The sequence below is a fragment of the Terrapene carolina genome, unplaced genomic scaffold (assembly GCF_002925995.2).
Source record: "Terrapene carolina triunguis isolate 2854851 unplaced genomic scaffold, T_m_triunguis-2.0 Scaffold138, whole genome shotgun sequence".
In the NCBI taxonomy this organism is placed as follows: Eukaryota; Metazoa; Chordata; order Testudines; family Emydidae; genus Terrapene; species Terrapene triunguis.
The window spans coordinates 4,901,201-4,912,766 of NW_020664489.1; the positions used below are offsets into that span (position 1 = coordinate 4,901,201).

An 11,566-nucleotide genomic window follows, 5' to 3' on the forward strand; every position below is an offset into this window, starting at 1 on the left:
GATTCCTGTTTATGCATCTCAGGATCGCATTAGCTCTTTTGGCCACAGCATCACATTGGAAGCTCATGTTCAGCTGGAACACTCAAGCCTTTTTCAGGGTCACTGCTTCCTATGATAGTGTCCCATTAAGTAAGTGTAACCTACATTCTTTGTTCCTAGATGTATACATTTACGTTTAGCCATATTAAAACCTGTGTTGTTCGCTTATGCACAGTTTATCTAGCGATCCAGATCACTCTGTATCACTGACCTGTCCTCTTCATTATTTACCACTCCCCAATTTTTGTGTCATCTGCAAACTTTAGCAGTGATGATTTTGTTTTCTTTCAGGTCATTGATAAAAATGTTAAATAGCATGGGGCCAAGAACTGATCCCCACTGGAAACAAAACCACTTAATCACAGTTTCCCTTTGACAATTACATTTTGAGATGTGCATCCTGATAAATCTGGTGAAATAATTTGTGTATTCAGACTCAGCTGAAACATGTGGCGTTCCTGAGTTTTGAAGAGGTGTTAGATGGACTAGGTGTAAAAATGGTGGCGATTGAAGAACAGGACATAATCTTTGAAGCACAGCTTTTTTGCTTTATCAGTGGTCATCTAAATATGACAGAACTTGAATCCTGTCATAATGAAGAACAGCTACTATTCCATTCAAAATTTTAATAAGTCATTGGGCAATAGGAAGATTGAAAGGAAGGACAGGGTACTGAAAACACTGGTCTTTGAATCTTAAGTATTTCTAATGAGAAGAACAATTGATACACCAAATACAAATCTTACAGATCTGTTAATGCTAACATTTCTTCCTATGACATTTTTGTTCCAGGCAGAAGAGATTCTGTCATGAGTTTTTTGTACTCCAAAAAGCAGTTTAGCTATCTGAGGTCAAAAATTGCTTGTAAGCCTATCGAGCACGTCAACACAAGGAACAGAGAAAATGCCTTTGTGATCCAACGGGACACATGAAATGGCATTTCTCCAAAGTGTTAAATACCCTTGTTTAACAGGATCAAGGAGCTTCTGTGGTTTTGATTTGGCCTGTTTTTGTGGGTTGAAAGGAAATGAGACATTTGACCTTTAGAGAAGGGAGACAAATTCTATATCATTATTCATTTGTCTGACAATACGGATGGAAACTTGAATTTGTTCTGAAACTTGGTGACGTAGCTGTGAAGGCAGCTTTTTTGTGGGCCCTGTCAGAAGGTAGTTTAGAGTGTGCATGTTTGTGAGAAATGGAGGCAATGTAATGTCCACAATACCAGACTTTGCAACCGGCTGGAAAATGGGTTCCTGTGTGCAGTAGTACCAGTGACTCCTTGTGCGGGAGAGTCATCTTTCTGCTGATCTGTTAACTGCTGCAGAGCTAGCAAAGAGCGCGCAAAACGCAGTCTTCTCTGTTGATCTGATAAAAATGGTATAGAATGAACTTGTTTTTTTAAACGTATTGGTTGATTGCTGAATGTAAATTTAAAATAATATACATCAGATGCTTTCTACTGAATTATAACTATTTTAAGGTGAGGCATATTTTGGCACTAAAAACTTTGACCTTCTTCCTCAACCTTAAGATCTGTAAAGATGAACGAATTCCTGATTTCACTTCAGACATTAAATCTTTGACTATTTCTTAATACTTCTAGATCAAGAAATCCTGCGCAAGTTAGAAAAAGAGAAAATTCTGGTGTTTACACCATCCCGTCGTGTGCAGGGGAGAAGGGTGGTATGCTATGATGACAGATTCATAGTGAAGCTGGCCTTTGAGTCAGATGGTATCATTGTGTCTAATGATAACTACAGGGATCTAGCTAATGAAAAGCCAGAATGGAAGAAGTTCATAGATGAGCGATTGTTGATGTATTCATTTGTCAATGACAAGTAAGTAATCTTGATTTTGTACCGCTTGTTAGAAAACTAATGGCAAAAAGGGCATTTTGAGGGCTTCCATTAACATGTTAGATTCCATCAAAATTATTAGCTACACATGAGAAAATAAAAGGATGTTGTAGTTCCAGGCTCTGCTCCTAATCTTCTAAACCTTCAAACTCTGCTTTTTGCCAATGCTCTCCATAATGGTAATAACCACTATCAAAATGTATTATTTACCTTTCCCACCTGTCCTGGAAAGAACCCAAAGATTGAAAAAGGATTAGACTACTTACTGGGCCCATGTAATTCCCATGATGCTCAGATACTTTGTATATTGAGTGTATTCCATTGTATAAAATACCTAGGTGATAGTTTTGCTTTGGCTGTTCTGTGAACAACAAAGAATCTTCAGTCATTTCTAAGATCGGCAAGCCTGACTTCAGTACCGGGGCAAACTAGTTGAAACCATAGTTAAGAACAGAATTGTCGGACACATAGATGAACATAATTTGTTGGGAAAGAGTCAACGTGGTTTCTGTAAAGGGAAATCATGCCTCCCCAATCTACTAGAATTCTTTCAGGGGGTCAATAAGCATGTGGATATAGTGTACTTAGATTTTCAGAAAGCCTTTGACGAGGTCCCTCACCAAAGGCTCTTGAGCAAAGTAAGCTGTCATGGGATAAGAGGGAAGGTCCTCTCAAGGATTGGTAACTGGTTAAAAGATAGGAAACAAAGGGTAGAAATAAATGGTCAGGTTTCAGAATGGAGAGGGGTAAACAGTGGTGTCCCCCAGGGGTCTATACTGGGACCAGTCCTATTCAACATATTCATAAATGATCTGGAAAAAGGGGTAAACAGTGAGGTGGCAAAATTTTGCAGATTATATAAAATGTCTTAGGGTTCAAAAAAGATCTAGATAAGTTCATGGCAGATAGATCCATCAATTGCTATTAGCTAGGATGGGCAGGGATGGTGTCCCTAGCCTCTGTTTGCCAGAAGCTGGGAATGGGCAATGGGGGATGTATCACTTGATGATTACCTGTTCTGTTCATTCCCTCTGGGGCACCTGGCATTGGCCACTGTCGGAAGACAGGATACTGGACTAGATGGACCTTTGGTATGACCCAATATAGCCTTTCTTATGTTTAAGACAAAAATTTTAACCCTTTAATTTTTAAATTAGGGCATTTCAACACATGAAGGTTAATCCTGAACAAGGTAGGGTGTGAATTTAAAATAGGTTAACTGTTTCTGATTAACTCCATGAGTGGAGACTTTTTCCAGAATAAAGGTGCCACTTTGAGTTAATCAGGACTATCTCTTCTGGAATAACTCCCCTTAGCCACCTAAATAGAAGTGGCATAAACTTAAAATATGCATATCACCTACAGCTCCTGTTGATCCCAGTGGAAGTGTAGGGGTTGCTCAGCACCTCGAACAATCAGGCCACTTCTGTTACGTGCTTAAATATTGATGTAGGCACTCGGTTTTAAAAATTTTGGCCTGTACTTCTGGCTATAGGGCAGTGCTGTGATATGTTGCATAGTCCTGCAGATTGTAAAACAGCTTGCAGGACAGCCAGGGAGTATATTTTGGGATTTTTTTTTTTTTTTTTTTTCTGGCAAGCAGATGCTGTAGTGCAGAAGCAGTCTTTCGAAACTACACTTTGGAGCTAAATCATTTGACGAATAGTCCTGATTTGACAACTTCCTCTTAGATGCAAAATGTGGGTTTTCTTTGTTAAACCTTTTCCTGGAAAATGTTTACTACTTTAGAATAAAGCTGACATAACGTATGACAGATAAATTGTAACGGGTAGTCCACAGCTATAATTGGTTGCAACAGGAACATGAAAATGAAATGTGGTGGTCAGTTCTTTTATGCGTTTGTTGTATGTTATAGGTTCATGCCTCCTGATGATCCTCTTGGCCGTCATGGCCCAAGCCTTGACAATTTTCTAAGGAAGAAACCTATTGTACCGGAACATAAGAAGCAACCATGTCCATATGGTAACTTGATTTAAATGCAGAATTTATTGTATGGTTAGGGATAAAGGCCAAACTGCTTCCTTTCTTTATAGCTGTGCCAATAAAAGTAAGACTTTTTTACAGAGCTATCTTATATTGACCATGACTGAAATCCTGACTCTGTTGAAGTCCATGGGAGTTTTCCCATGGATTTCAGTGGAGCCAAGATTTCTGCTGACATGTCTTATTCATTTATCAGTTGGAAAACAATGTGTTAGTATTTGTATCTACTACTTAAACTAAAGAAATAACTTCATTAGCCATCAGTAAGTACCAGGAGGTTAGTTACTGGGGCCCGCCACTACAAAGAGATATGTTCACATTGACTAAGCCAGTATATTACATGCTCCTCCTGCAAGGCAAGCTAGACTTGGTCATCTAAGGTGCAGAAGAGATTTTAGTCTGATTTGGGGTACCATCATGTCTAATGTGTGTGGCCACAGTGCATTATAAAGTGATACCCCAGATGGAACTTGAACTCCTCTGGCCTTCAGACACTCAGGACAAGCTAGTCTAATGTGGAAGTATATAATACATTAGCTTTTTGGCTGTGATCATGACCCCACTGTTGCGGATCCACAGGATCGGAGCTATGCCCACAACTATAGAACAGTCTTTTGGAGGAACCCCTTTGATGGGCCAGACTCCCCAGGGGTCTCATTCTTCTTTCAAGGTAGGCCATACAGCCTCACCACCTCCTTAGGCTGAAACTCTGGGCTTCAGCACTCCTCCTTCACACCATATGCTTTGTTCAGTGTGTTCAACTGAGACAGACTGCTGTCAGAAACTTGTATGCTCTTCTTGGGATTAAAGCACCTCACCAAGCATTTACAGGGACACTCAAGCAGCGTTTTCAAAACAGTAAGGTTTACTAGTCAACTGGAACACAGCACAGAAAATCCTTAGGTCAGCCAAGCTGTAGTGAACTCCATTTTCATGCTCTGTTTGTCTGTCCAACCTCCTCAGTTAGTTCCCAAGTGAGAACTCCCAGACTTCTTTCAGAGCTCATGCTTATCTTCCACCTCACATCTTCCTGTCCTCTGTTCTTAAGCTGGGGTCTCTACTCACCTTTGCTGCTGAGAATGTTACATTGTCTCTCTAGACCCCTTGTTGATCTAGGTTGGTTTCAGCGAGTTCTTTAATGACTCTCTTCATTCCACCCAGACAGGGAGGTGACACATAAGAGACACCAATGTCTCTTAGCCTTCCCTGAGAGTAAACTTAGTGTTGTCATGTGTGTCATCCCCCATTCTCCGCCCACCCGCTGGGTAGCTATGCAACTTATAGGGGAAACTGAGGCACACATGGGGGTGGGGAATTACAAAAAATTCCCACTCCAAGAACAGCCTCCTACATGATAAAAAAGTACTCCTTCAGCTCAAATGTTAGTAGCTTATGCTTCTGGTGCCAGGGGTTACTGGTTTGATCACACTGACAACCATGAGGTCTATATGCATGAAGACTGATTATTACACATGCATAATATTTAGTTCATCTCATTGGCTTTACTTCATGGAAGATTTTACATATTTTATTCATTTAATTTAAAGGAAAAGGTTGTGGATATTACTTAAAAGTAGGCAGAAAATTACATTTTGGAGGGGTAGGAAGGGTGTAGTTCAAAACCATAGATCTCAAATGAAAGCAAGATTCGACTCCACATGATGCTCAGTTTAGGAGAGCAGTGGAAGCATGGGAGGTATGTTTCAGGACAGAATTGATATACATTGGCAGTCTAGTGAATATTTCCTGCTTGCACTGTCTCAAGCTAGTGCTATATAGGTCCTTTACCTTCTTGAACATTACCACAATCTTTTCCATAGAGCAAGAAAGTAGGTTTCAAAGCCTCACTTCGGTGACACACAGTTCAAAAATCTTTTCAATTCACTCACAAATTTTAAAAAATTGAGAGCTTCCAATTCAAATGCCTAAATAATTTTTTCTTTTCTTTTTTACCTCAAATTGTATGACTTTTAATAGGAAAGAAATGTACCTATGGACACAAATGCAAATACTACCACCCAGAAAGAGGAAATCAGCCTCAGCGGTCTGTTGCTGATGAACTTAGAGCCATGTCTAGAAGCACAGCTGCCAAAGCTGCAAGTGAAGGAGGACTGGTAAAAAGCAACAGTGTTCCTTGTAGCACTAAGATTGATGGCACTTCTGATCTCAAACGTGCTGCTCCAAAGAGGCAATCAGATCCTAGTATAAGGACTCAAGTCTACCAAGACTTGGAGGAAAAGCTTCCCACCAAAAACAAATTGGAAACCAGGTCTGTTCCTTCTTTAGTTAGCATACCGAATTCTTCAGTTGTAAAACCCCAAAGTACTGCACCTTTAAGCAATGGCCTTCCATCCGGGGTTCATTTCCCACCTCAGGATCAAAGACCACAGGGACAATATCCTCCAATGATGATGGCAACCAAAAATCATGGAACGCCAATGCCTTATGAGCAGTACCCAAAATGTGAGTCTCCTGTGGACGTAGGCTACTACTCTATGCTGAATGCTTATTCGAATCTAAGTATCTCTGGTCCACGCAGTCCTGAAAGGCGTTTCTCCTTAGACACCGATTATAGGATTAGCTCTGTAGCTTCTGATTGTAGCAGTGAAGGTAGTATGAGCTGTGGTAGTAGCGATTCCTATGTGGGTTACAATGATCGGTCTTACATGAGTTCACCTGACCCACAATTAGAAGAGAACTTAAAATGCCAACATGTGCACCCACATAGCCGCCTTAATTCACAGCCCTTCCTGCAGAGTTACCATGATCCTTTAACAAGAGTGCAAAGTTACAGTCATGAAGAACCAAAGCATCATCACAAACCTCCTACTCCATACATGTCTGTACATCTACAGCATCCTACAGTTGGTGCTCGTTCTAGTTGCCCTAATGACTACTCTGCTCTTCAAAGTTTGCAACATTCAAAGACCATGCATCTGGGGAGGGCCCTTGTATCCACAAGAATAGATAGCATTTCAGACTCACATTTATATGATAATTCTCCATTAAGACAAAGAAAGCCTTATTCCAGCCAAGATGGGCTTGGAAGTTGGGATAGGCAGAGTTATGGGATTGATGCGTATGGCTATCGTCAGACTTACTCCTTGCCTAGTAACCCCACTCAGCCATGTTACGAGCAGTTCGCCTTCCAAAGTTTACCTGAGCAGCAAGACCAGACTTGGTGCATACCTTACTGTGGAATTCCTCAAGATCCTCCAAGGTATCAAGACACACGGGAGAAGGTTTATATAAACTTATGCAACATCTTCCCTCCTGATCTTGTGAGAATTGTTATGAAAAGGAATCCTCACATGACAGATGCTCAGCAACTTGCTGCAGCCATTTTAGTGGAAAAATCCCAGCTAGGTTATTGAAAGATGATGCATCTTTGTGGTGTCTAGTAGTTTTCAGTTCAGCTCTAATGCTGAGGGAGGTTTGCTACAATAGCAGATGTGATCTCCTTCTCAGCAAGGAGGTTATATAGTAATCCATTTATGTGAAAATACAGTATCATGGAATCTGTATGTATAGCCCCATGCATTGGAAGTAACAGGTTTGTTTTACATTCTAACTTGAAATTTTTAAATGGTTTTAAGCTATGTTCATGACTGAAATCTTTCCAGTCTAAGTTTAATATATGTGTGTATGTTATCTGTGGTCTCCGGTAATAATCTTTGGTGCATCAGGGGTTTATATGCAGCACTTTCTATCTTTTTGTTATATGTTTTATTAACTTACTGGATGTTTGTCCTTCAGCTGCAAGGCATTAAAAGAATCTGCAGAAAGTTGAAAGAATTTTAATAGACCTGGCAAACAATTTTCAAGCCAAGCTTAATTTGAACTTTTAACAGCAATTAATTTATTATTATTTATTTATTTTGTGGGCTTCTTTGTGCTAGAATCATTTATTTATAGAAAACAAAGATTTACTATGGCACTGACTTTATTTTTTAAATAAAAGATTAAGTTACCAGTTAAAGTTGAAATGGGTAACGCTATATTAGTAATTTACAGTATGGCACTTTTCATTGCTCTTTTAAGAATCGTTTTTAATGATTTGATTCAGTTGATTTAGTAAGAGCAGATGCAATCAAAAGTAAAGGAACTCATTTCCATTACTTTTTGGATAAGGCAAAGCCTGGTGGTCTGATTTGCAAAGATTCTGAGCATATGCAACTCCCTTTGAATCCAATAAAAGCTGCAGCTGCTCAGAACTGCCTAAAATCAGGCCATGAATGTTTCAGTTCAGATACATTGTTATCCAGCTCTTCTGTGCTTCTGGTCAGTAGAAATGGAACTGAAAGTTTAGGATTCCATTAAATTGTTTTATAGTCATCTTTTTTTTTTTAATTTGTATTTGTGCACAGGTATACTGGATAAAATATGCTTTTTCATAAAATATTTACCTGTTTTTAAACGAATCTAAGTATTCTCAATGCAAGTTTTGTATTTAAGATACTGTTCAATTTTCTTGCTATTTATTAAGGCTGGCCTGAGACGGTTTTGTGTGTTGAGGATATGCAACATTTATTAACTGCACTATGGTAATAGTATTGTAGCTGAAAATGATAACTTAAACCTTTTTGTAAGATACTGTATATGTTCCAGAAGTTAGTTTTTGGCCTGTTGTATTATGTAGGCCTAATTCTTGCCACAAATAGTATAGCTGTAGAAACAGATTAAAATAGTCTGTTCTAGTATTAGTAAGGGATATTTCTGGTTTTAAGTCATGGGTTTTACTATTGCTTCAAACTTTTTTTTTATACAGGGTTTGCAATCATTGGCAGAGGGTTGTATTTACATGATGTAGTCAGTTGCCTATAGTTTTAGGATTCCATATAGAGTAACATTGTTCAGTGTTGTTAATTCACTGGTTTACAATATAATTGATGATAATTTTGATATACTTGCTGCAATTTAAAGTAAGGCCCTGAAGAACCAGAAAGTACCTATACTGTTGATACAAATTGTATCTTTTTAACTGAGAACTATTTTGATTTGTAGATCTAGTTAAAACACAAATGTGTAACTATAATTAGAATTTTGGGCAACATTTTATCCCTTATTTAAAATAATAGATTTCAATCTAGAATAGAGTTAAACAAATAAAAATACAATAATTTATTTTGATAAGTGTCTGTCTCAATTTTATATTTTTATAATTTTGTTTTTAAAAAAGCTATTGGCATTTTCTTCCTTCTAAAACATACCTAGTGTGAACTTACTAAAATAAAGGTAAAATGCTGCCTGAAAATAATGTCCAAGCACCTTTTGAATAGGAAAACATTTTCACTACTTGTGTGACACTGTGTGTTGCAAGAAGTAGGATTAGGGTATACAGTAAATGCTTCTAAAAAGCATTGAGTTTATAGACGTATTCAATAATCTGAACCATGTTCAGCAAACTTAATTCAGGAAGTGTTCTTCTCTACAGCTTTTACGGTTGATTTTTTTGAGGTGGGATCTGCATTCATCTGTCCCTTGTAACACAATACAGGTGGTGCTGTACATAAGCTATCCTGAGTTGTTTAGGGGGAGAACCTGTTCACCTGTGACAATATTTTTTCCCTTGATTTTGTTGGTCACTATCTGTAGAACATGTTTTAATGTAGAGGCTAGTGAAGTGCGACTCTGAGGTTATAAACAGTAAGTGAGTCTTGTCTTAGTTGTACACTAAGATTTTTTTAATCAAATTACACTTTTAAGTAGTACACCATAGTGTAGGTGCATCCGTTTTAATAATTATACTAGTGTTTTGTCTCTAATGCATTTCTACATTTATATTTGTATGTATGAATTAACTTCTACCAAAAGCTGAATTCCTTTAAACGTCTGAAGAGACGTGTATGTAATAGATGCATTTCATTTTTTTTATTTTTTCAGTCAGAATGTCTCCTAATAATGTAGCAATTTGATATATAATATTAAATCATTAGTCTTGGCCACATTATTAAAATGGTGAGAGGAGTAACAGGGCACTGTATGCTGCAGTGCACAGATAAGAGCTATCAGCATTGGATGCTTCCTTGTATATGTAATACAGTATTGAATCATTTAAAGCAAGTTGATTGCTAGAAGCATTCTTATACCATGTCAAATTGTGCTTTGTCCTAAAGCACTAAAATTGCTTTACAAAATGTAAGAACAGGAGTTATTTGGCAGCTTTTAATATTGTGCAATGATATGCTAGTTCAATTCCAGCTTTGTTATATTGTGCAAAGGAAATTTACTGCTGACAAAATATTGCCCGTTGGTATTTCTCTCTTTGTGATTAATAAAAGCAAATGAGCAATACCTTCCATGAGCTCGTCATCCTGGAAGAGTTCACTCTAGATATTTAATAGCTTAGAGAAATGACACACCAGTATGTATAGGACAGTGATAATACTGGTGAAACTTTTTACATTTGATTTATGTTAAATGCATTGATGCAAATAATATAACTGTAAAATAAGGTGTGATTTATATATATTTAAGAAGTCAAACTGGGATATTGACTGCTTGCCTTTACGCTGTTTGAATAATATGGCTTTCATGTGTGGATAAAGTATTCAGAGCGAAGCCTTACGCCATCATTGAAGAGAGGGGAACATTTTACTTTGTCTGCAGTATTTTTAGGAGAATTATTTTGATACATTTACCATAAATTATGTATTTTAAAAATAAAACACTCTGCTTTTATAGATCTACAATATTTTATATGGTACACATATTTCCATAATACATCCACTTACAACTTTTATTTATCTAGCTAGATTGTCAATATTAGCTTTTTAAACACATCTCAAAGATACCTTTTTTAATTAGTTAAATGTGCATGGGCAATTCTTTTCCCGCTAGTGTTTTAACTTCAGTGAAATAACACCAAGACTGAGTTTGGCCCATATTTTATATCAAAGCCAGTCTTAACGACTGTTCCCACTGTGTAGGATTTTTAAAGAATTCTTCCTTTTATCTTTAAATCTCAGTTACCACCAACTACTATTCTTCGGAGGTAAGATCTTGTCTTTGCAGGTAACCTCTTTTGTCCAGTATGTCTAAATTAAAAAATCAAACCAAACTAAACCCTAGCAATTGTGATGGCAGAGCTGAAAGTTTCACATTCAGCCTAATAAAATATTGTTCAGGCTTAGGGTGACTGCAGGTGGCGCTCACATTTGAAGGTCAGGAAGTGAATTGTTGCTGTGTTTTTGGCCCTTCTTGGAAGGTGTATGTGAATATACAAAGAGAAGAGGAGAGTTTGGCCTTAGGGGTAGGAGGAGAATATCATCTAAAAATAAAGATGTGGATGAAAACCAGAGTATCTTATTTAGTCAAACCTAAAACTCTGCAGCCTTTACCTTAGGAAAGTGACAGACTTATGAAGAAACATTCTTGGCTGGGATGATGGATGTGAAGGTTTTCAAGTCTAGGCACCACTATCGCCACAGTAAGCAATTACCAAAACATTTGTCAGGTGAAGATTTGAGCAAGAGGTTTTTGGTGTGTTAGGACTGAAATACTGACACACGGCTATCATAATATCAGAATGTTTAAAAAATATCCAATTGACTTAATATTATTATCGGACAGGTATAATACTGTGCAATTAAGAGACCATTTTTAAAAATAAAACATAGTTTAGAAGTTATTTTTGATTTACAATGTAAATTATTCTTGTTAAT

General features: G+C 37.6%; 1 protein-coding gene across 1 annotated transcript in view; it reads left to right on the forward strand.

The window, feature by feature from the left end:
- ZC3H12C (zinc finger CCCH-type containing 12C) overlaps positions 1-11,559 on the forward strand; it is a 69,095-nt gene extending 57,536 nt beyond the window's left edge. The window contains exons 5-7 of the mRNA XM_024216654.3: positions 1,646-1,880; positions 3,775-3,881; positions 5,880-11,559. Coding sequence (XP_024072422.2) covers positions 1,646-1,880; positions 3,775-3,881; positions 5,880-7,276 — 1,739 coding nt within the window. The 3' untranslated portion in view covers positions 7,277-11,559. The remainder of the gene's footprint in view (positions 1-1,645; positions 1,881-3,774; positions 3,882-5,879) is intronic.
- The last annotated feature ends 7 nt before the right edge of the window (positions 11,560-11,566 follow it).